Source organism: Pyrus communis, chromosome 13 (genome assembly GCF_041283825.1).
Source record: "Pyrus communis isolate YQ-2024b chromosome 13, ASM4128382v1, whole genome shotgun sequence".
NCBI classification, from domain to species: domain Eukaryota; kingdom Viridiplantae; phylum Streptophyta; class Magnoliopsida; order Rosales; family Rosaceae; genus Pyrus; species Pyrus communis.
Genome location: NC_142577.1, coordinates 22,818,386 through 22,843,870, shown reverse-complemented (window position 1 = coordinate 22,843,870; position 25,485 = coordinate 22,818,386). Strand labels below are relative to the sequence as shown.

At 35.6% G+C, this 25,485-nt stretch overlaps 2 protein-coding genes across 4 annotated transcripts; one reads left to right on the top strand and one right to left on the bottom strand.

Moving 5' to 3' along the window:
• Nucleotides 1-7,560: 7,560 nt before the first annotated feature.
• Nucleotides 7,561-12,239, top strand: NPSN13 (Putative plant snare 13). 3 transcript variants are annotated; one of them, XM_068476688.2, is made up of 10 exons: nucleotides 7,561-8,267; nucleotides 9,333-9,425; nucleotides 9,933-10,026; nucleotides 10,218-10,255; nucleotides 10,521-10,618; nucleotides 10,883-10,962; nucleotides 11,054-11,110; nucleotides 11,190-11,282; nucleotides 11,365-11,439; nucleotides 11,780-12,239. In XM_068476688.2, exons 1-10 carry the CDS (start codon nucleotides 8,191-8,193, stop codon nucleotides 11,879-11,881), a joined length of 807 nt encoding a protein of 268 aa, XP_068332789.2. In that variant the 5' UTR covers nucleotides 7,561-8,190; the 3' UTR covers nucleotides 11,882-12,239. The 3 variants fall into 3 exon arrangements, with proteins under 3 accessions (XP_068332789.2, XP_068332790.2, XP_088538854.1); XM_088682728.1 differs by lacking the exon at nucleotides 11,780-12,239 and adding an exon at nucleotides 11,612-11,744 and having other exon boundaries at nucleotides 7,915-8,267; XM_068476689.2 differs by lacking the exon at nucleotides 11,365-11,439 and having other exon boundaries at nucleotides 7,846-8,267.
• A 125-nt stretch (nucleotides 12,240-12,364) lies between these two features.
• Nucleotides 12,365-17,238, bottom strand: LOC137737255 (Nucleotide-sugar transporter family protein). Its single transcript, XM_068476687.2, has 10 exons — nucleotides 16,710-17,238; nucleotides 16,076-16,359; nucleotides 15,824-15,931; nucleotides 15,074-15,105; nucleotides 14,934-14,984; nucleotides 14,419-14,480; nucleotides 14,050-14,311; nucleotides 13,242-13,507; nucleotides 13,045-13,139; nucleotides 12,365-12,946 (listed from the first exon to the last, which is right to left on the bottom strand). The coding sequence occupies exons 2-10, from the start codon at nucleotides 16,166-16,168 to the stop codon at nucleotides 12,797-12,799; spliced, it is 1,119 nt and encodes a 372-aa protein (XP_068332788.1). The 5' UTR covers nucleotides 16,169-16,359; nucleotides 16,710-17,238; the 3' UTR covers nucleotides 12,365-12,796.
• Nucleotides 17,239-25,485: the final 8,247 nt, after the last annotated feature.

The following is a 25,485-nucleotide window of genomic DNA, read 5'->3' as shown; positions in this document are numbered from 1 at the left end:
GAAATACCATAAAATTATCATACTAAGTGCCGTTATTCAATTTTGAAATAGAATTCTCAGCCAAGTATTGAATTGTCCTTATAAATAATATTCGCAATTGTATTTTTTTTTCTTTTTCTTTTCATTAGAAAAAACTTAGGGGAAGCGAAAGTTATTCCATTCTAAGACCATAGCGTATCACAATATTTTTTAAGGATTTATAGAGGGGGCCTTAGTCTCTTCTTTTTTTTAATAGATTGCACACCAAGAGAAATTGTGGGCAGCGGGACTTGAACCTAATCTTGGTCTATTGAAGATAATGATCTTTACCAACTCAACTAATCATCGTTAAATTCGTTGATTATATTATTAATGTTAAATTTGTGTTTATATCTTACATTTGATAACTATTTCCATTTTTCGTTTTATGTGGGACTTTTAGATGAAATCTCACTTGGTGATCAAATTGTGAATTCGAGGTCATAATGAATGGGCATGTGATAAATAGCATGTAGCATGTTTTGAAAAGAAAAAAATCAATGGTATGATGAATTTTTGGTTGGTAAACGAAAATGAAAATTGAAATTGGGATTAGACAGATTTTCAAAGATTGCATTGATTTTGAAATTGATAACCGTTAAGGATACTCTTTCAAAAATGGGACTCTCCGTTACTTTATGTTTTTAGCACAATGTTTTATAATGTTGGCTAAAAATTGACGTTAAACTATGATGTAAAACTGAAATTTGCTTTTGAAAAGTCTCACTTGAGAGAGTCCCCATAATCCTCCAATAAGGCTATTAGAATTGGCTATGTATTAATGGTGTATCATCATCCATACATAACGAATTGGTGTTGTATATTCATATCACAACATATGAACTATTGATGTAAATAGATCCGTTATGTTGTGATATGAAACTTGCGAATAGATTCATGGATGAGACTAGAATTCATATGGAAGAAAATAGATTCGTTTTCTTCCTTATTTTCTTCCTTATTGAGACTGGAATTCATGAGGAAGAAAATCGATTCATGGATGGAATCAAACTTGCGAATAGAACCTCTTTGGAAAGAAAATCTTTTGTCTCATATTAGCATGCTCCGGTTCCCTTTCAAAACTTTCGTTATCGGGTTAGCATACACTTTATATGTTTCCAGTGATTCACATGGTATCATCAAATGATACAAGTCTACGAACAACATCCATAGTTGTAGACAGTAAAAAAAAGTTATTGTTCAAAGCTCACATACTAGGACGCCCTTGTTGACGATTCTTTACTCCAACAGCATCTAGAGTTCCTCTCTTTGAAGTTTGCCTTCGTTTTTCATAAAGCAACGGCGAATTCTTTTTCAAATTATAATTGTCACAAAGAAATTGTTTTCGTTCAAGATTGTGTGTGACTTATGATACCAAATCATGTTATGTGCCTACCTAGAGTTTTCTTTACAAGGAGGTAAAACTATAGTCCCAATATATTTTCATATAGCTTTATTAAAAGAACGAGATCCACGTGAGTCCTTATCATTGATTTTTGGCATCACCTATTTTTCATAGTCCCTAAATTATATACAACTATTTATTTATGCTTGTGAAAATTTTCACGAATCATTAAGCTCGTATAAAATCTATACTCTTATTAATGTGAGATTTATTTTTAAGCCTAGCATGTAGAGCACGTGCAGCCGTTAGACTTCATACGACAACCTGCTCTAATACCTTGAAGAAAATTGAGGTTCCACCATAAACCAATTGGTATAAAGAGTAGGCCAACTTATTTATAAATCCATGCAAAGTCCCTCCTATCTATGTGAGATCCATTCTCAATTAAAGTAAATTACTAACACTGTAGTATAGTGATATTGTTCTGCAACTTGTAAGTGAGAAGTCTCAGATTCAACCTCCACGAATGGTGAAGCTGATAACATATTCGTATGGCTAGTAGTGTGTGTCTTAGCTCAAATCTCGCACTAACACTATAGTCAAGTGACGTTATTCTCCAACTAAAAGTAAGATGAACTTCAACTCTCATGAACAGTGAATCTAATGCCTAAATATTATGATTGGTCAATGTGTGACTTAGCCCAAATCTCTCGCTCGTTAACAATAGAATATCCTTCTACAAAAAAAAAATATTTGGGCACGATTTATAATGCAGGGATGCCAAAAATTGGCATTAGGTAAAAAAAATAACTCGGCCCAACCAAAAATGGGCTGGCTGCCATGTGAGGACGGGCCCTCCAACATGGCTGCAAACCATTGGGCCTCGGGGAGGGCTGCAAGCCTCTGGGCCATGTGGCCTGGGTCGGGGCAGGTCAAGCCTAGCAGCATAAGCTACGGGCAAATGGGATGAGGCTTGGGAAAAGCCCAACAAGCGATACAGGCTTGTTGTAGGCAGGCCTGTGGCACGAGACAAAGCCTAGCAGCATAAAGATGCTGGCAGGTTGGGCTGGGGACATGTAGACAGGTCCAAGAAGGGTTGCAGGCCTTCTCAGGAGTTGGGTTGGGCTACAGGCCCATGTAACGCTACTAGGCCAAAGGCCTAGCGTGTCCGTGTAGGCGTAGCAAAGCCCAAATGGATGCTGCCATGGTCTAGATGTCGCAACGACGTTGTCATGGTGGCATGTTCCATAAGGCCGGGTTGCAAGCTAATGCGGTGCTTTGCAGTGATGCCTATTGGTGGAGCGGCGACGAACTGTAGCCATGCTGCATCAAATTCCCATAATTTTTTTTTTCTGGCATCTCTAGGGTTTGAAAAATCCTAAATTGCTTCTAATTTATTTATATGCTTTGACTCACAAATTCCACATACAAAATAATTGGTAATGCATGAAACGTGTGTGTGTGTGTATATATATATATTGACAAATATATGAATCATATACACCCTAAACCCTATATATATAGGGAAGGAAAATATAAATATAAGGGGTTCATGCATCGTGGGGAATGTTTTCATGCTTCGTGAACGTTTCAAATATCTTATTTTATTTTTAGTGTACTTGATTGGTAGAAAACAAATAAAAGCCCTTGAATTTTGTAGAAGAAAACCTCATACAATCCTTCAGTTCCTTAGCTTCTGGTAAGAGCGTGTTGATAACGTATTGTAGGCATATTTGATTGAATTGTATTTAGGACTAGAGAGGGAGAGAGGTTGGCGGCAAGAGAGAGAGAGAAAAGAAAGATTTAATTGTGAGGTATGTGTTTTATCACCTCATTGTGTCTTTATTTATAGCAGTAGGATATGTTAAATCCTTACCCTAATAGGATTACAACTCTAATAGGATAATAACGACTAAAGGGTATACTAAGATTTACACAATCACATTCATATTCTAAATATGACTGCAACATTATTCAATTTTTTTTAACAAACAATATTATCTACACTAAGAGGGCGCATGTGGGCTTAGCTTCACAATAGGCTAGCAATAATGTGGTTCAAAATCATTTTTGGTGAGAATCAAACATAAGATGTCTCATTTACAAGTGAAAAGGAATACTACTAGACCGTAGTACTAAGTGGCGTTATTCAAAATTTAAAATAGAATTCTCAGCCAAGTATTGAATTGTCCTTATGAAAAAGATTTGCGATTGTATTTTTTTTCTTTTCATTAGAAAAAAATTAGGGGAAGGGAGGTTATTCCAGTCCAAGACTAGAACGTATCACAGGATTTTTTAAGGATTCATAGAGGGGGCTTCAATCCTTTTTTTTATTTTTATTTTTTTTATTTATTTTTATAGATTTCACATAAGAGGGATTGTTGGCAACAGAACTCAAACCTAGGTCTTGGTCTCTTAAAGAGAATGATCTTTATCAACTCAACTAATTATGGTTAACATTTGTGTTTATATCTTACATTTAATAACTATTTCAATTTTTTGTTTCATGTGTAAGTGAAATTTCACTTGGTGGTCAAATTGTGAATTCGAGGTCATACTGAATGGGCAAGTGATAAATAGCATGTAGCATGTTTAGAAAAATTAAAAAATAAATAAAAAATCGAAGGTATGATGAATTTTTGGTTGGTAAACGAAAATTGAAATTGAAATTGGTTTTACACAAATTTCAAAGATTGCATTGATTTTGAAATTGAGAAATGTTAAGGAGAGTCTCTCGAACTCTCAATCATATTATGTTTTTAACACAATATTTTATAATGTTGGCTAGGAATTAATGTTAAACTATAAGGTAAAATTGAAATTTTGAGATAGTCTCACTTTTGAGAGAGTCCTCATAATTGACGAATTCGTAGGCTCAATTCCTATTGGATGCACACCAATTAATGCGACCCTCCAATAAGGTTATTTGAATTGGCTTTGTTTCAATGGAATCTTATTATCCATACATAACGATTGGTGTGGTATATTCATATCACAACATATAAACAATAAGAATTAGCATTCTCATTGAGACTAGAACTCGTAGGAGAAAAAATAGATTACGGATGGAATCAAATTTGCGAATACAATCTCTTTAAAAAGAAAATCATATGTCTCATATTAGCCTGCTTCGATTTCCTTGCGAAACGGGCTAGCATACACTCTATATGTTTCTAGTGATTCACATGATATTATCAAATGGAAGTCTTAGATAAGAATTTATAACGCACAGTAACCCTTGATGATGGTTCTTTACTTCGATAGCATCTAGAGTTCCTCTCTTTGAAATTGCTTTCGTTTTCAAAAACCAATGGCGAAATTCAGTTTTCAAATCATAATTGTCACAAAAATAAATGTTTTCGTTCAAGATTGTGTGTGACTTATAATACCAAATCATGTTATGTGCCTGCTTAGAGTTTTACGTGGAGATAAAACTGTAGTCCCAATATATTTTCATATAGCTTTTATCAAAGAACAACATCCGCGTGAGTCCTTACCTTTGATTTTTGGCATCACCTATTCTTCCTAGTCCCCAAATTATAGACCACTTTTTATTTATGATTGTGACAGTTCGTCACGAATCATTATGCTCATATAAGGTTCTTACTTTCATTATTAGTGAGAGATTTATTTTCTACACGTTTTTTTATGTTTGACAAATTTTTAAGTCTAGTACGTAGAGCACGTGTAGCTTTTGAGATTCACATGACTACCTGCTCTGATACCATGAAGAAACTTAAGATTTCACCATAAAACCTATTGATATAGAGAGTAGGCTTACTTACTTATAAATTCATGCAAAGTCCCTCCTATCAATGTGAGATATATTCTCAATAAGAATAAAACACTAGCACTATGGTATGTTGATATTGTTCTGCAACTTGTAAGTGGTGAGTCTTAGATTCAACTTTTACAAATGGCGAATCTAATATCTTATTCTTATGGCTAGTAGTGTGCGTCTTAACTCAAATCTCACACTAACACTATAGTCAGGTGACGTTATTCTCCAACTATATATAAGGTAAAATTCAATACCTAATTATTATGATTAGTCAACGGCTTAACTCAAATCTATCACTCGTTAATAGTAGAACATCCATCTAGAGAAAAAGTAGATAAAATAAAATTATGTCCAGCAAACTTATTCAAACTCTCTGACCCCATCGTAATCGCTTCACCAACTTTAAAAACTGACTTATTACCAGGCACGATGTATCAACTGACCAATCGTCCACTTGTTGCGTAACAACAAAACCACCAATATCAGTTTGTCAAATGTTTGGATTTGAGAATCAAATTAGTATTTAATTAATGAAATAATTAAGTTTAAGACAATAGTACCTGCATAATCCTAAATCCTTGCGTGCACTTCCGGATTACAATGTATTAGTTCGTTCAGATCATATTCTTAGAGGAATCCTCGGTTGATATGTAATTTAATTTTCAATTTACTCAAAAGGAATGAGTAAAATGTGATGTAGAATAGAAGGTTGAGAGGATCGAAGAACAATTAACAATGCGTAAGGCCCAAACATTACGAATTTAGACTTCAAATTTTTATTTGTGCCCATGATCTGTCGTTTCAAAGACAATGGCGAGGTGAATAAGACACAACACTTGACGTATGAATATTTTTGGCCAACTTCCTTTGTTTACTAGCCTCAAACGAGATTTTACAATTTTTTGGATCTTTATGTAATTTGCTTTTCCCATTTTTACTCTAAGAGCAACTTCACCTCTAAACAACCCCTAGGCAATAGGCAACTCGATCTCCCAAAGTGAACAACAACCACTCTTAGTGAACCGTAACTGTCTAAGTGCATCTCCATCCCCTAAATTCAATAGCCCAGACTATTGGAATTAAAATATTTTTTTTATAAAATAATAAAAGAAAATTTTATTTTTAATTTTGGATAGTACTTTTAACCAATCTCGATGGAAGGGCAATGTTAGGTATTTATAGAACTATAATTTTTTTTTTGTTGACCTTTTCTATATTTTTAATAATTTTTATCTAACCTAATTAATATGGACCATTGGATTACCTTGTACGATTAATCCAAAAGCCCAATTTTGACACGTAATTCCAACTGTAATAATATGATTTTCACTTTTTTTTTTTAAGCTTGAAAAATTCGGACCTTTGATCATAATATCTAACAGACCAGATTCCGCCGCGTGGACAAGCCGTTATTTTCGAATCCAAATTTGTTTAACCGTAAGAAATCCAAAGGCTGAGAAATTTAGCGGTTGAAAATCCGACGGTAAAGGTGCCGACATAGCCCCCAATTCTAAAGCACCGGGTGCGCCTGCAGCGCGAGCCTCGCCCGATTTCTTGACGGCTCACCCACCGATTGTTGCACGCGTAGTTCGCGAGCCCGGCACAAAAAAAGAAGGCTAATGTGGCTGACGTCACTCTATCAAGTCGTTGGGCCTGTCGATTCGAGGCTGGTAGATATTTTAGGGGGTGAAGGGCACTTGGATGCCCATAGCCCAGGAGTTGATATGGGCCGGAGTTGCTCTGAAAACGTTTAAAGGCTGAGGGGCGCTATATAAGTAACAAATTCAACATGTGGAGGCCATCATTGCAAATGATTGTTTTTGCTTGGCGACAAATGAGGCCTAAGCTTTTTGCACCACTCCAAAGAAAATGGAATGAAATTGTTGCCACCTGGCACGTCACTAGCTAGGTGAAGATTTTGAGCGCGTTTGCCGTTCGAAATCCAGTTGATTGATGGAGAAGGAGGGAATTGGATTCTATTCGGATTTACTTTATATGAATTTTAGAAATCCTTACCTCTTAGTCATTAATTGTATATCGGGATGATGAAAAATTATTTAATTTTTTTAATTTAAAATTAACTGCATAATATACGATAAACAGTTAGAATATAAAGATTCTTAAAATTCTCACGAAATTAATCATCTTTCGAGAAGGAGGGCCCAGCGCAAAGCACGCTCCCCTGACAGCGCAATATTCCAATTTTTTCCTTACCTGCCTCTTTTTTTTTTTTTTTTTTTTTTTTTTTTCATTTATTTATTTATTTTAAATTCATAATGTTCTTTTCTGTCTCTGCTAACGTAAGCCGCATAGTCGGTTTTTGTACTCTCATGATATTCTACTCCCATTTCGCCTAGTCCTGGAAGAACTCACAGCTATTAGAAATTATTAATATGCACCGGTTCTAATTATTTTCATAACAAAAATCTTGATTATCATCTCACACATTATCGGTTCATTTTAGAGGTGAAGACACTGTTTACTTCTCGGGAAAATAATAATTAATTTTTTCGCTTAATCACAAATAAATAAAATAACATAAAGAACACATGTATTTAAAATGAAAGAGATCATCTTTTTCATTAAGATTATCAGATCAAGTGATTCGGATCCTAAAAATTTGATTCAACTGTAAAAATTATTGTTGAGTCGTTGGATCAAATTTTAAAAATTTAGATCACTTAATCCGGTAGCATTGGTAAAAAAAACGAGGAAATGATCTCTTCCCTTCCTGTTTAGACGAACAATCACTGCGCTCTCCTCTCATCTCACTCTCTTCTTTCCACGCCCGGTTTTCCATCCTGTCACGACTTCCCTAAAATTCATTTTTCTGCAATTTTTTTCCTTCAAATTTTTTTGTTAGTTTTGAGTAAATAAAGTTTCGATTTTTAACCGAAGGAGTAAGACCGTGGAGGATTGCAGTTAGGGTTTCGTCGTTGAACCTCCTGCAACTCTCGTTCGGAGGCGAGTGTTTCAGAATCGTAGAAAGGGGAAGGGTTAGGTTTTCTTGCGGATTCGACTTGGGAGGGGTTAGTCTCTGGCGACAATGGCCAGCAACTTACCGATGAGCCCTCAGTTGGAGCAGATCCATGGCGAAATCCACGACAATTTTCGAGCCCTCGCGTATGTCTCTGTATTTTCGAGTTAGCATTTGGATTTTCGTCGGTTACTGAATAAATTTCAGAGCTTTGATATTTCTTCAAGTGTTTGGATTTTATGAGCATTGTTTATTGTGTGAATTGGATGATTTCTGAGAGTCCTAGAATGTTTTGACATTTGAAGAAAGAAATTAGAGGGATGGGAAAATCAATTTGCTTGTTTTGTAATTCGTTTGTGTATTCTGACGAAATTTAGTTAGATTGATGACCGTAAACTGTAGTTGAGCATTATTGATTTACCGTAGATTCAGTTGCTAAGGCGATTCGAAGAGGATGTTTAACCTCTTTTCGATGTTTTCGGGAGTGTTGAGTAACATTGTTTCTCTTTAGAAACTTAAAGCGGGTGTCTTTTGGATAACACAAATAAATTTCCCAGGTTTCAAGACTTGAGTTGCTCTATCGATTTTGCACATTGATGCAGAAAGCATTGGCATTGGTTATGTGAGGGATCCAAATACTGAAGTGAAAAAAATTATTTTGGCCATGCTCTTGATGGATGCCAAAAAAAATTATTTTTTGGCATCCATACTTGAAACCCGAGGGAAGCAACAACCATGATACACTCTCTGGAAACTGATGGATAATGAGGGAGATATTAGTCAAATAGTAGCCATTGCTTAGTATTTGTTCTTTATTAGAGTCTCATTTAGCTTCCACTTATTTTGGTGGTTGCTGAAACCACATGCCATTGTTGTATCACAGTTCTTCACTACCTCCGTCGGACCCAGTGTACTCTTTATTATCACTAACCATCGTGATTGTGCAGTGCATTTTGTTAATCTCTCATGTTTGTGTCACCAACTGCACATGGTACTTCTTGTTGTGCACCATCTTACGTGTTAACTGTTTGTCTATTTTTCTTCTACAAGATGTAGTCACTTAATGAAAGAACAATTCATCTCTTTGCGGACTATTTCTTTGTTTCATTTGTTGGGGGAAGTGCTGGGGTTGTTGCACTAGATACATGTATTCCACTTTCCGTATTAAATTGATCACGTTATAATTACAGTGACTTCATTTTTTGTTTCAGAAATGGCTTCCAGAAGCTGGATAAGATCAAAGACTCCAACAGACAAAGTAAACAGCTGGAGGAACTTACAGGAAAGATGAGGGAATGTAAAAGGTATGCCACATATGGGATTTTACTCTGAACCTTTGTCTGATAATTTTAGTAACTGAGGATCTTGGACAATCTTAATTTTCACATTCTTTGAAGAGAGAAAATAAGACAGACAAATTGTTGCCACAACATCCAATGCAATGTCCAAAATTTAACGATTCTTGCTCAAAGACTTCATTGGGTTACTTTGGAATTTTGAAGAATTAGTAACTCATTAACAAAGAAAAATTAGGTTGGAGCCATAAAAGTTTCCTCAAGTATAACTAGGATCTTGATGTGAGTGACTTTAAGTCATGCTTATATACTAGCCCCGCATCCTGTGCCTGGACTCCCATGCATCTCTTCATTTGTGATTTTTTGGGGGATGTTGGAAGAATTCAGGTGTGCGATGATTGCCGTTATGCTATATGAAAGAAACAAATAGCTAAAAAGGGAAATAGAATTTCAGTTCTTGAGGTATTTTGTTTTAGATAAATCACAGAGTATGATCTTGTAAATACTTTGTTTCAGATTAATTAAAGAGTTTGATCGTGAAATCAAGGACGAGGAGAGCCGAAATCCTCCTGACGTGAATAAACAGCTTAATGATGAAAAGCAATCTATGGTAAGTTGTTGTGAGCTTTTGTCTTTTTCCATCATATAAATGCACACAGGTACACTGTACCACTTGCATTTTTACAAACTCTGACTACTTTTGATCGGTCTATTAGTGCACTAGACCTTTCCAGGTACACAAGGTCTATTAGTTTCTGCTAGTGTAACAACTCCATCTAATTATCATGCTTCATTTTGCAGATCAAAGAGCTGAATTCATATGTGCAATTGAGAAAAACGTAAGTCCAGTATGCATTCTATGCTATTGTCAATTAGTTGCTCGTATACTGTGGAGTCTAATTGGTTTAGCATGTTGCCTTCAGTCCTTATATTCATGGGATAAATAAGTTAACCCACAAACACAACAAATTATTGTATATTACAGTCCTTGAATTCTAAACCCTGTCACTCTTCGGTCCTTTGAATTCTAAACCCTGTCACTGTTCGTGCTTTGGATATCTTTGATTTTTTTAAAGTGATTTTCATACTCTAGCTGAACTGCAGGTATATGAATAGCCTTGGTAACAAGAAAGTCGAACTCTTTGATATGGGAGCAGGAGTTAGTGAACCCACTGCTGATGAGAATGTTCAAATGGCTTCAGGTAGTTTTGTCATTCTGCATATCTATGAGCTTAGTTTGAATTTGTAGAAATGAGCTTTTTCCTATATCTCTTTCAAGCTTTAGCCGTTAATCGTGCTATGTTAATCAGCATGCGGTCTTTTGATGATAGTTAAAAGTAAAGGTGTATCAAACTTTGTAAAGATCAATCTGCTTGGACCATTCTATCTATGTCCGGTTGTTTTGTGCCTGATTTGATGAAAAGATTTGTCTGACCACCTTTCTAATTGGCATGTATTTCTGATAGCTATGTCAAATCAAGAACTAATCAATTCTGGGATGAAAACAATGGATGAGACTGATCAGGTCATTGAACGCTCTAAAAAGGTGAACAGCTATCCCAGAAAAGAAAAACCTTCAACTTTAAGTTTGTGTATTTTATTTTGCCGGCAATTTTAACTCGATAGTTTGTTGATAGGTTGTTGAGCAAACAGTTGAAGTGGGAACTCAAACTGCTGTTACCTTAAAGGGCCAAGTCAGTATGTTCACCTATTGTCTCTATATCTCTCATTTCAAGAGTTCAGACTAACATTATTCGAGTCCATAACTTGCAGACCGACCAAATGGGCCGCATTGTAAATGAGCTGGACACAATTCAGTTTTCAATTAAGAAGGCCTCTCAGCTTGTAAAGGAGATTGGTAGACAGGTCAGTTGAGATCTCACCCCCCTAGATACTCTACTTGTATATTTTTCTAACAAATGCTATTTTTTTCTCTCAATATTTTCAGGTGGCAACAGATAAATGCATCATGCTTTTTCTTTTGCTTATTGTAATTGGTGTAATAGCAATTATTGTTGTGAAGGTATGCTGTTTGATTCATTTATCTATTGCCGTAGATTTGCTACCCATTTCACTTTTTTTTTTTAATCCTCGGGACGTCACACATTAAGTTACAGAGATATCTGCAGAGTTGTATTATAGGAACTTTTTCCGGAGGAAATTTGTTGATGAGTGTGGCAAGTTATTTCTGACGGATTGTGAACCCTGCTACCTATTTTCCTCTCCCTCTTAAGTAGTTAGTAATGGATGAGAAAATTCATGCTTTCCTTCTCAGAAGTGTGTTCAAATCGTCCTGGCAAAAATATTAAAAGTTGAGAAATGACTACATCTGTTCCTAACTGTAATGTCTGTTTATATTTCAGATTGTGAACCCCAGCAATAAAAACATAAGGGATATCCCTGGATTGGCGCCGCCTGCTGCAAGGAGGCTTTTGTCAATGAGTCCTCTGCAACGGTTCGAATAGTTTCCTCCTCTTTTTCAGGATTCAATTTTTCCGACATGGTTTCTATGTTTCATGTTCTGGGGATGCAGAGGAAGCTCAGAGGAATAGTTGTGCATTGATCGGTCATTTCTTTCACTTATTCTTGCCCCGAGTTGTGCATATTGTTTGTGATTCTCTATGTAAATCACGCGAGTCCTTTTTTTGGCTTTGGTTTGAATGGCCATCCACTCTTCTTTCTGTAATCTTTCCAACACTCCTTTAGTTATAAAGAGATGTGTTTGCTCTATATCTACTCGCGATTCAGATGTATTGCCTTCCAATGTGTATTCACATTGTTTTATTCTAATTTTTAGTGAATATCGGGGCGCCTTCTTGCAAATTCTGTGCCACTTTCTGCATAATCTTTGGTTCTATGTTGTATGCTTCTGTCACAGGTTCACACAATGTGGGAGGGCCTGCGTGTTTCTGAGTTTCGAGTTTCATCAACAACGCAGCAAGTAGCAGTTTATCCAAAAGAACATAACTCGTAATTGAGAATCAATTCGTAACATCTGAGACTACTCATGAATCAGAGCTCATGTTCTCACCACAAAACTCCAGCAACAGAAAAAATACAGAGAACAGACAGACACCGCATGATAAAACTTTCGGTTTCTACATTACCACCTGGACAATAACAAGGAGAAATGCGTAATTCGTCAAGGCTCTTGCCAAATTAATGGTGAGTTTGTTCACCCACCATCTACAAAATTCCACTGGCAAATCATGCATTCACTTCCTAAAACCGAATGTAATACAATGAACCGCCCCAGTGGTTCACCGCGTTAAAGTCTGTTCCCTGGAAAGAATTCAAGCGTCTAGAGTTTGAAAAGAATCTGCATACTCCGTTTCTGGACTTTCCTTTTCCAAAAATCAATCTACACCTGAGTTCGTGAATCATGCAGCATAGTTGCCGGCCTGTGTTCGTCCAATGTGAGACAACCTTGTTGATTGAGTTAAGGGTGTTTCTTCATCAACATCATCAGAGGCTGAAACAGTCCCTCCAGGGATAAAAATATCAGAGGACTTTTTCTCCATCTTCCAATCCTGTATTGGCCGGCACAGAAAACACGTGTTACAAAAAATATAAGGGGTTCAAGGACTCCAAACATTTTACAGGAAATCAAATTCTGGAAAAAGCAAACCTTCGAAATTCTCTCGGGAATGCTTTCAGAAGGTAGCTGAGATGCACGAACATCCTTAACCTTTATGTAATTGTACATGACAACCCCACACAGTGCTGCAGGCCAAATTGACTGGTCAGCCAAAACTTCACATTTACACATGTATAAAACGCAGTTGTAACTTTGAAACTTTCGAGTTAAGATATATGGAGAGCTACCTATGGCATAACCGATTATGTTCAGCCTGGTTATAATAGACTCTGGAAATATAACAGTTGAAAGGGCAATCAATATCCAGTCTTTCAGAACACCAGCAACCCGGATGGTAACTGCTCCAGTTCTACCAATCACTAAGAATATGGAGAAGTTCAACGCCAAAGCACAAAGAGCATTGGAGAAAAAGATCCAGAAGTTGAACTGAAACTGTGAATATTCTATTGCAGACTTCTCAAGTAACAACCAAGGCACAAACAGGAAGACAAAGCTGCAAAAATAAATGAAACAATAATGGTGAGACGCTGAAGCTATGGCATGCCTGTCAATAGTTTACACAATTTTGATTTTCCTGTTTCTACTTCCAAAAGCATCAATGGAAAAAATCAATTGAGTACAGAACTGTGTTTAAATCACATGCATCCATCAATAAGGAGATGCAGAGCTTCATCAGAATGAGGGTGTACAAAGAAGGAATTGAGATTTCCCATGGTACAGATGGATCATTCTTATACTGATAGTCAGCTTACTATGTTTCATCCACAAAATTATGAATCTCAGCCATATAATATAAGTTACAGATTCAGAAACTCAAAATTACGAGAATTGGCATTCACTATCAGAACTAAATTCTAGAAATGAGTCACTATTTTCTATCAAGATTGTTATGGTTGCCAAAGAACAAATATGCTACTTATTCATACTTTGCAATTGGAAAAAAGTAGAGTTCATATATTGCACTTGGAAAAAATAGTGTTTGCCTAAATTCCAACTCCTATGATGCATAAAAGTCCAAGCATGACAGTATAATACCTGCATGGGGCGATATAGTACAAGCTGGTGATCGGATTTAGAGTCAAGCCTTTCTTCTGTAGAAGGACTTGTGTTAAGACCAGTCTAAGAGCTTCTGCAAAGATGCCTGTAACCTGGTACACTGTACCAACTACATTAAAATGAATCTCCCCGTATGAGGAAATGACAACTCCAACACTGACCAGCAACATGTTTGTGAACACATCGCACCTTGGTTTGTCAGTGCCACACAATACAGCCATGATAAAAGTAGCCACTGGCACTGCAGTATTGAATATAGATAGATATAAGCAGTCATTTCTTTGCGTTTAAAAGCATCATTATTGTAGTAAAAATAGATATCATGAGTCTCTGCATCAGCACACGTACTTAGAGCTTTAAGCATTTGGATGAACGCCACTGAAATATGCAAGTAAGCAGTGTTTCCAAACCTGTAATGACAGAAAGAGAAAAGTTCATAACAAAAAAACTTGACTCTTGATAAGTACAATTCACAACAATGCAAAACTTGACAAGCATACAATTCCTAAATGTGGGCATTGCATTTGAGCCCAAATCTGGACAACACAACCAACAAGGGACACCAATTCTTGAAGGAAGTTCGGACATTCTACATCAGGGAATCTAAGCTTAAGTCCATTGTTTACCACAAAATGAGAAATTGTAAGAGAACAGATTGGCACAAGTAACATTAAGTCTCAAAGCATTTTAGTATTTTCATTGTTGAGAGGCACGAGCCTGGTTACAGTCAAATCTGAAAATTTTGACCGTAACCTTTACATAAAATATGACAATAACCATCTAAGCCAAAACAACATCCATGCCCTTATTAGTCGCATTATTAGCCAAAACAACACCCAATTACATTTCAATTCGGTGCTTACCAAAGACTTGATGCAAAGAAGGCACTGATTGGAATTACACAAGTTGCATATCTGCCATATAAAGGGGAAAAAATAAGAAAAACAATTTGGACAAAAAAAGTAATAACAAGTCGAAGCCTAAAATCAGCCTACATACTTACATTTCAAATGTCATTTTGACAGGAGCTACAACCTGCAAATTCACAGAGGAATAAATAAGGAGAACAAAAGCAATAAATGAATACAACAAAAACAAAAATACGGAGTAGTGACACATGCATAACAGAAAACTGATACTTGCATAAGATGCAGCCAAAAAGAAAAAAAAAAAAAAAGAAAAAGAAAAGAAACTAGAGCACACCGTGTGTACCCTAACTCTGCACAATTGATGACAAACTATAAATTTTGAAGTTCAATAAAATTTCAAAATTGGCTTCTATAGCTCCAGTTAAATCCTATTTCACTCTGGCCATATCGGACATCAGTTACATGCCTTCTCCCGCTATAGGCTAATCTAAGTCTAACCCACTATCTTTTTGGCAGTCTACCTTCTCATTCAGAGTTGGGTAGCATCAGTTTCGAAATCATTCATGTATTAACTACTGACAAGAGCAAATTCCGGAAAAGCAGAGGAGGTGAGAATCCTAATGGAGGCAAACAGCAGACATCAACTCAACCAGGATCGTAAGGTAACCAAAGTGATGTGAATCACAGAAGAGTTCCAGTCAGATAAAGTTAATAGCGAGGATTAATATGTCAGGGAAATTATATGATATCACTTCGATTATCAACTAAACGAAAATCCACTACCAGTCAAAACGTTAAACTGGTTTGACAGAGATATCAACACCTATGTCAAAAGTAATTTGGACATACAAAAAGCACATCCAAAAATAAAGAGTCAGTCATACCTTGAAAACACGAACAAGAAGAAATGCTACTAGTCCAGAAAATCCCATATGAATCATTGTAAGTGTGATGGGTAATGGAAAATTGAAGTATTTTGGAGACAGAACCCACTGCAAGGAAATTCACCCAGAAAATCTTCAGTAAAACAAGGAGGAAATTTAACCAATAAAGACTATCGGTAACCAGCAATATAGATATAAACATGCAAATCAGTAATGGCAAGATATACAAATGAAGTACCGAGGAGGAAGTACCTTGTTGTACAATATAACACCGGACGAAAGCAGAATGTAGATGAACAGGTAAAAGTAAGTCAGCAACAGCGGTTTGCTGATCATCTTGGGCATTTTTTTCTTTTATCAAACGACCTAATGTATGATTTTCTGGCCTTTAGACCATCTTATGCAACATTTTTCACTCCGCAAATGTTATGCAGTCCTAAACCCAGAACCGGAAGAGGACCTCCTCGTGCCCTCAATCACAGATTCGTGTGAGGATCAAATATTGCAATGGCTGCACCGACTCGAATGCTTAAATCCTGAAAGTGAAGGCACAAATGAGAGAAACATACTACAGTACCATAAACCTTAACCAAACAACAAGGAAAGCATCAAACATTTGTTTATTAAAATAGTAGGAAATGGAATAAACATTAAAAGCGGAAGCTCCAGACAAAGCACAGAATCTGATCCAAGACAATTAGCAACAAGCATTTAACAAAGAATCACGCCATGGTTTCTTCAAGAACTAACAAAGCCAACATTTCCCAATTGGAAACCGAAAAGTGCAGATCTAAAACGGACCCAAAACAACAAAGCGAGTGAAGCCCAATTCAGATTCTGATCCAAAACACAAAACCCATGTCGAATTCAAGACGAGCGAGCTTACCCAACAGTCGAAATCAACTGGAACTCGCTTCGAATCTGAAAACCCCCGCTTAATTTCAGAGATCTAGCCACTTGGGAAAGAAGACAAAGCGACACGGAGTAAAGGAGAAAGAGAGAGAGGGAGGGAGGGAGGGAGAGAGAAATGGGATCAGGGACTGGGAAATGGTTGGTGACAGTGGGTGGGTAAATGAGTACAATAAATAAGCCTGGGAAAGCTAAGAGAGGGAAGAAAGTGGGGTTATCGATGAATCACAGAGAGAGAGAACGTGGGGTAGCCTGAATCAGAAGAAAGAAGGGAAATTTACGACTAGCAACAAGCAAATCAGCAAAGAGAGCAAGAAAGAAAGGGGCCCGCTTGCCTCGCCCTCCTTCTCGTACCTAGTGAGAGAGAGAATGCAACAGTATCTTTGGCCAAAGAAAGACCAAGCGTTATCAGGGCCTTTGCTCTCACTGTCTGATTGCGACCTACTGGCTTTGTTTGCCACAGAAGGAGGAGAGTGAAGAATAGTAAGCGTTTTTCTAGAAACCCCGCGTTTTTGTTCTCTCTCTCCACTATTTTACCGGACGGTTTTGTTTTGTTGCCTGTTGTTGTTGATCATGATTTTTATAAAACAATTTCACTAGTAGCGTGGCGTTTTGGTTTAATAATGTGTAAATTTCTCTCTACATATTATTGTGTTGTTGAAATGAGATTCAATATTTCAGTGAATCTGTTCCATATAAGTTGCTTTCATTTTCAAGACTTCTTTTTGGTCAGTCACTCACTCATTTTGAGTATGCATGTCGAATTGTCAATCTCATAATCAAAGACTAAACATCACTGCAATTGCGTAGAGTTGTGCATTTTACGATATAGTGCGTCGTCAAGGTTCCTTCAATGAACGGTCACTCATGCATGGCGGGTAAGTGAGACATATGTCAATTTACATTAGCAGTTGCGGTTCCGTACACCCACTAACGACTGACTAGCATTATCATTCTTCCCATACTGTACTATTGATGGAAAGATCAACCTTCCTAGTTGTTGTGTACAAAATAATAGAGGCGGATTGTTTGCCTTTTCATTTTCATACTCTTTCTATGTCCTTTTATTTGTGTGGTCACAATTAAGTGACATCAATACTTTATATTCATATTACTTTTTGTTTTATTATTTTTATAAAAAATTAATATAAAATATTAATATGACTTAACCGTGACCACACATCATAGAAAAACATGAAAAGAGTATGAAAATAAAAATAATACCACATGTTTTATCAAGGAAGTGTCACAAGTTGGACGTAGGGACACATCAAACGGAATGATCATATTAAAAAAAAAAAAAAAAATTCATTTACTTTAGTACTAGGATAGAAGCATAGAGCCATTTCTGATACCTAAAGGTTAGAGGTGCCTCCAAAGTTGCCAGGTTGGATTGGCTAGAACCTAGAGAGGTTCCCCTTTATAATATAAGATGTTGGGGTTTGGATTCTTTGACCTTCCTAATAGTGGGTAGTGTACATTTTGGCTTTGCCCTAGCTATATATGAATTCTGATGTAATGACATTCTAACCACAACAAACTCAATTAGTAGTTTATCAAAAAAAAAAAAAAAAATTCAATTAGCCAAACTATCATCTAAATTTTATGGTGACCTGAAGTATATTTAATTTCACAGGGTATTCTATAGTTGGTCATTATGATTCTCCATAACTTTTCAATAAAATGAATTGATTTAGTCAGCAAAACTTGAGTGTAATTGCGAATATATTTTGACCAAGGAATATTTTGTATGATCAATTTTCATGTAATGATCGGGTGCAAAATACAATTTTCTTAGCTAGGTATGGTATGATAATTGACATCAGTATGAATTCTATATTCAAAAAAAGGAAGTTTTGCTTACTGATTTAAATAATCCTGAGAGACTCTCTCAATTGATTTTAGGGAACTTTAACGAAAAACTCTTGATACTGTTCACTTTAACGAAAAACTATATTTTTATACTAAAAAGTCAATCTTGGTACTATTCACTTTACCCTTTATTTTGTCCTTATCGTTAAAACTCAAAGTTTTCAAACCCTTTTCATTAGTTTTCTTTTGAATTTAGGTTGGAAGAAAAGGAAAGTTTTGCCTACTTATTTAAATAATTATAAGCATGTCTCTCCTGATTTGAAAAGAGAAGTATTGCCTATTGATTGGCAAAATGACGTTAGTTTTAATTGATTTTTTGTAGAGATCATTTGTGACATTCCACATCGTACAGGGGAATGATCCTTACATGTATATTCTCATCCCTACCTAGCACGAGGCCTTTTGGGAGCTCACTGGCTTCGGGTTCAGTAAGAACTTCGAAGTTAAGCAAGAAGGGAGCTAGAGCAATCTCATGATGGGTGACCCACTGGGAAGTTGCTCGTGAGTTCCCAAAAACAAAACCGTGAGGGAATGGTAAGCCCAAAGCAGACAATATCGTGCTACGGTGGTGGAGCGGGCCTGGGAAGTGATCCACCCCAGGCTGGGATGTGACAATTTGGTATTAGAGCCTAACCCTGGTCGTGGTGTGCCAACAAGGACGTCGAGCCCCTAAGGAGGGTGGATTGTGACATCCCACATCGCCCAGGGGAATGATCCTTACATGTATATTCCAATCCCTACCTAGCACGAGGCCTTTTGGGAGCTCACTGGCTTCGGTTCCGTAGGAACTCCGAAGTTAAGCGAGAAGGGGGCTAGAGCAATCCCATAATGGATGACCCACTGGGAAGTTGCTCGTGAGTTCCCAAAAACAAAACCATGAGGGAATAGTAAAATCAAAGCGGACAATATCGTGCTATGGTGGTGGAGCGGGCCCGGGAAGTGATCCACCCGAGACCGGGATGTGACATCATCTTTACATAATGATTTTTAATATAAACAGTACGTATCATAAACACAAAATTATGTAAATCGATCTCACATTAGTTGGTCAAGTGTAATGTGACAATAATTAACAAGGCTCGCATCATGAATGAGTCAAAACAAATTCGATGGTTCAATGAAAGTAATGCAATTAATATTTGATATTCCTTCCAAAAACTCTTGCAATTTGTATTATGTGGGGTCTTTTTTCATAAAATTCATGGACAAATACAAGATGATGGAATATATACATCCAACTTTCTATTCACTAATGGGATTCAAGCAGTTCGTATAGGCATTTTAGATGTTGCTATTGAAATAGCCCTTGAGCAATGCGTGCAATTTGACAATTTATATCAACAAATTAATGATCATAAAGTGGATGGGACTAGAGAAATTTAGAATATAGGGTTTGGACCACGACTGAAAACAAATTAAATTAACATTACACATCACAATTGATTGGAATCAAATTAAATTAACATCAAACAAATTAAATACCACATGTTTTATCAAGGAAGTGTCACAAGTTGGACGTAGGGACACATCAAACGGAATGATAATATTAAAAAAAAAAATTCATTTACTTTGGTACTAGGATAGAAGCATAGAGCCATTTCTGATACCTAAAGGTTAGAGGTGCCTCCAAAGTTGCCAGGTTGGAATGGCTAGAAGCTAGAGAGGTTCCCCTTTATAACATAAGATATTGGTGTTTGGAGTCTTTGACCTTCCTAATAGTGGGTAGTGTACATTTTGGCTTTGCCCTAGCTGTATATGAATTCTGATGTAATGACATTATAACCACAACAAACTCAATTAGTAGTTTATCACAAAAAAAAAAAAAAAGGAACTCAATTAATCAAACTATCATCTAAATATTTTATGATGCTCCGATGTATATTTAATTTCACAGAGTAATCTAGAGTTGGTCACTGTGATTCTCCATAACTTTTCAATAAAATGAATTGATTAGTCAGTAAAAACTTGAGTGTAATCGGGAATATATTTTGATCAAGGAGTATTTTGTATGATCAATTTTCATGTAATGATTGGGTGCAAAATACAATTTTCTTAGCTAGGTATGGGATGATAATTGACATCAGTATACTATTGTGAGTATGAATTCTATATTTGAAAAGAGAAGTTTTGCTTACTAATTTAAATAATCTTGAGAGACTCTCTTGTATTGCCAATTGATTTTAGGTTAGAAGAAAAGGAAAGTCTTGACTACTTATTTTAATAATTATAAGCATGTCTCTCCTGATTTGAAAAGAGAAGTCTTGCCTATTGATTGACTAAATGACGTTAGTTTTAATTGATTTTTTGTAGAGATCATCTTTACATAATGATTTCTAATATAAACAGTACTTATCATAGACACAAAATTCTGTAAATCGATCTTGGTCAAGTGTAATGTGACAATAATTAACAAGGCTCGCAGCATGAATGAGTCAAAACAAATTCGATGGCTCAATGAAAGTAATGCAATTAATATTTGATATTCCTGCCAACAACTCTTGCAATTTGTATTATGTGGGGTCTTTTTTCATAAAATTCATGGACAAATACAAGATGATGGAATATATACATCCAACTTTCTATTCACTAATGGGATTCAAGCAGCTTGTATAGGCATTTTAGATGTCGCTATTAAAATAGCCCTTGAGCAATGCGTGCAATTTGACAATTTTTATCAACAAATTAATGGTCATAAAGTGGATGGGACTAGAGAAATTTAGAATATAGGGTTTGGACCACGACTGAAAACAAATTAAATTAACATCACACATCACAATTGATTGGAATCATCGGACAGGCCAACTACTCTAATACAGCTGCATAATTACTATTTTTAATCATTTTTTAGGTCACATTATTTCTCTAATCTCATCCCAAAAGCCTTCTTATGGAGATATCTTAATAAATGCTACAAGAAGAAGCACCATTTTGGCTTCTAACCTAAATTCGATACAATTAATAGGATATGAATTGACGTTTGACTTGATCTGTTTACGTGTCTAGTTGAATGATGGTGTATATAGTTCTTGACATATGATGGAGAGGGAATCCCAAATTGTACATGATGCCGTCGAATATAATGTAAATGCTCTTAACTACTTGAGTTACAAACTTCTTGAAAACATCTTGCAAGACATTGCATTAAAACAATCCGAATGGAGTTGTACCAACCATGCTACTTAGACACATAAAATTGACCACATTGCTGACTGCTTCCTTAATATAGGTGAATTCTACACACAACTGTGAAGTCCATCTATATAAGAAAGGTGGTCGACAATATATTTTTTTTATGTATCTAAGTAGTATTATTGGTTTCGAGCCATTTGTGTCCATGACCACATGGTCTAGTGGCACCTCATATTTCACTCTATTGAAGGAAGTTTCAAATTTCATGAACAATAGGTTGTTAAATTCAGAATAGAAAAGAAAACTAGTCTACAATCCCTTTATTTAATTTGGGCCTAACTATTTTTGGGCAGACTCAAAACAAATTTCGAATTTTGGGCCTCAATAACTTCGAACACATCCAACGGCCACAAAATCAAGTGTGTCTTTCCCAACACAGAAGTAGTATTCTGGGGTCCAAAGTTGTCCCTCTGTATCTTTCTAAACAGAAGAAGTTTATCTTGAAGTAAGTTCTCCAAGTTCAAGTTTTTTAGCCTTCAAACATTAAGCTGGAAAAAGTGAGTGTGACACTACCATATTGAATTCATATAGGAAATTAGGAATCACACTTCTACAATTAGAGAAAAAAATTGAGTGTAATACCAATTTATAAAACTCACGAGTCCGATATATCAAACTCAAAAGTGTGGTACCAATGAACTCATACTAATGTAACAATTGTATTACAGTAATCAAACTTAGATATTTGATTCCTATATATATGTATTACACTCACCTAAATCACTGTGGAGGGCTTTACAAGCCATAAACAAAAAATTAAGTGATTATGTCATAGTTGGGCATAAAAATTCCGTGAGATTTGCAATTATGGTGCCAAAAGTTCAATGGAATGAGCCACATCAACAACATTGGAGATTGGAGGTTAATAGAAAATACCAAATAATATAATTAGGGGAAAAGATAATTTCATTAAAAAAATTATTTCATTAATTATAAATTAATCAAATCAGTAACATAAGTTGATGCTTCCCGCTAACAACCGTATATTATCTAAACAGAAACAGATGTTGCTGTTTCAACAACTGATGCAATTTGTCATCAGCTGCATAATTACTATTTTAAACCATTTTCAGGTCACATTATTTCTCAACTAATTGTACACACGTTATGTATGTGCTTATTAAAATTTTGAGAATAACAGTTACAAAGAGAGAAAATATAACATGTTCACTAAAGTTTTTTGATGTTGACCTTGAAACAATTTTTCGTTGCTGAAGAGATTGTTCACATCTTTAGCGACTGTTTTTAGATAACTATTTCATCACTAAAAGTTTTTTTTTTTTTGGAAGAAAAACTTGGAAGATAAAATGAGGGCAATTGATATGGTTACCTGGCTATGAGGCTTTTAAAAAAAACAGTAAAATTATTTTGTGTTTAAATTACTATATTGCCCATAATTTTTATTTTGGTTATTTTCTTAGTTTTAATCTCTTTTGGTTGACAAAGAGAATTTTGTTAATAGGTTGTTTAGATAATTAAATGTATAAGTGCATAAGCAAGCTAATTTAAACATTATTCTTCTTCCATGAAAATTCCAAGAGCATGCAAATTGGGGATCATGAGAATAAATTAGCGTTTGAAATGCCCATTGGCTTCTTCCTCTCATCCTGTCCAAGCCTTGCCCTAACTACCAACATCAAAGATTCCTTTTTAGTTGATCAAGTTTGGCTTCATAATATATTGGGAAGCAAATCTATATAAGAAAAGTTGACTGGGTTTGCCACTCTCAATTCACTCAAATTATAACACACGTATTGACCTTTGAGCTCGTAATTTTAGGGTTTATAATTTAGTTTTTTAGATACAAATAAAAAACATGAGTTATACTTTTAGATAAACTGATACATTATATTAGCATGTCTATCACATGGAGTATCGTATCAAGTCTATATATTATTAGTTCACTACATTTATCTTTATGGTAAAGGGCATATTCTATTTCGATAGCATCATCTACTAATATTATCATATCGACAATTTATCATTATTAAAGAACTATAACCAGAAATAAACTGATCGTAATATTATTATATATGCCATGCAGATCGTAGTATATACAGGATTATTGTAATCCAATCCAAATTGTTTTGTTTTGTTTTTGTTTTTTTTTTTTTTTTTTGTATGCTTTAAGTTAAGGGACAAGTAGAAGATTTAATTTTGACCATTGTCTATGTGAACTGTATGAAACCCTAAAGAACCTGTTAAGCTTTAAGATTTGGGACCATAAAATATATGAACCTGTATATATATCACGCTTGCCCTCAAAACATAGGACATTGGGTTCCCTTGAGGAATCTGTACAGCACATTCTTTTTCCTACTTTTTCATTAAAATACAAGGCAACATGCATGACCAAACTTGACCTTGATTTTCCTTGCTGCTACCAAATTGCAAAGCCTAATTATACTGCCGACGAAAGAGAAAAAAACAAGACAACCCTGACTTTATATATTTTTGGCATCTGCATCAAGAATAAGAATAAAAAAAGAGAAATATGTTTCTTTAACAATTGAAGAAACTTTGAGAGTCTCTTAAGTCACTTAGTAGTACAGTTTAGTGATAATTTTTTCAGTTGTAAACGAAAAGTCTTGAGTTTGAATCTTGTAAAAGATGAGTTCGATATCAAATTATTCTCGTAATGCAAATATGTTGTAGTATAAATAAATAAATAAACACACTGTAGCTATCTACTCATGTTGAGAATATAGTTACTTAAGTTTGGCCGTTTAGTTTTAGAAACCCTAACCACTGTCTTAACAATTTCTTAATTGGATGATTATATTATATTAAACAGGTGACCGACACCTACTAGCTTACTAGATGGCATTGTTAGCATCATTCGATTTTAAGTTAACATTTGGACTGTTAGATATTTTCCTACTTTTTCTCAATTAAGCATGAAATTTAACACACTTTTGTGAGAAGTCAATAATATTTGCGTGTGGAGAAGAACCATGCCAACCTTTTATTAGCATATTCAATCTTGACGTAGCTGGTCTCATACGGTAAGTTTTTCTGGAAGACAATAACACATCAAAGTAGTTTCCATTTAGAGATTGAATAAAAATTTTATTAACAACGACCAATAATACATAAGGTGAACATGTTAAACATAATCAAGAGATTACACACGCTAAATAAAGCATTACAAATTTATAGTTACAAACTCGTGAGTGTCATACAATTCCTTAGTTACGAAGGACCCTGCCAACAAAAAAGATAATGCTCTCAAGTACTAAACCTTGCAAGCTGTCAAACTACCGTAAAAGTACCATGAGAAAAAGATTGCACCGACCTCTGATGATATTGCAACTGTCCACAAAGAAGCACTGCTATGAGTCACCTCCAACAAGTATCAAACTTCCTCTTCACATTCATTTGACATGTGCACAATACCACACAAGAAACCCAAAACCAACTCCCTCGACTCTAAAGAATAGCCACCACTCAAAGATTTGAGTTTGAGCAGTAAGTCATAGGCGCTACAAAATCTTTCTCAAGAGAACGCGAGAGTGATCATAACCAAAAAATGAAGATAGTCAGAAGATACGATAAACATAAAGGAAAGGGGAAGGAAGAGATTGTCGCTAAGACTAAACAGGGTCGGCGACGAAGGGTTTTTCTCCCTATCGGCTATATATCGCATGAGTTAAAGTTAACACATGCAATAAGAAAATCACTAGTGAATGGAC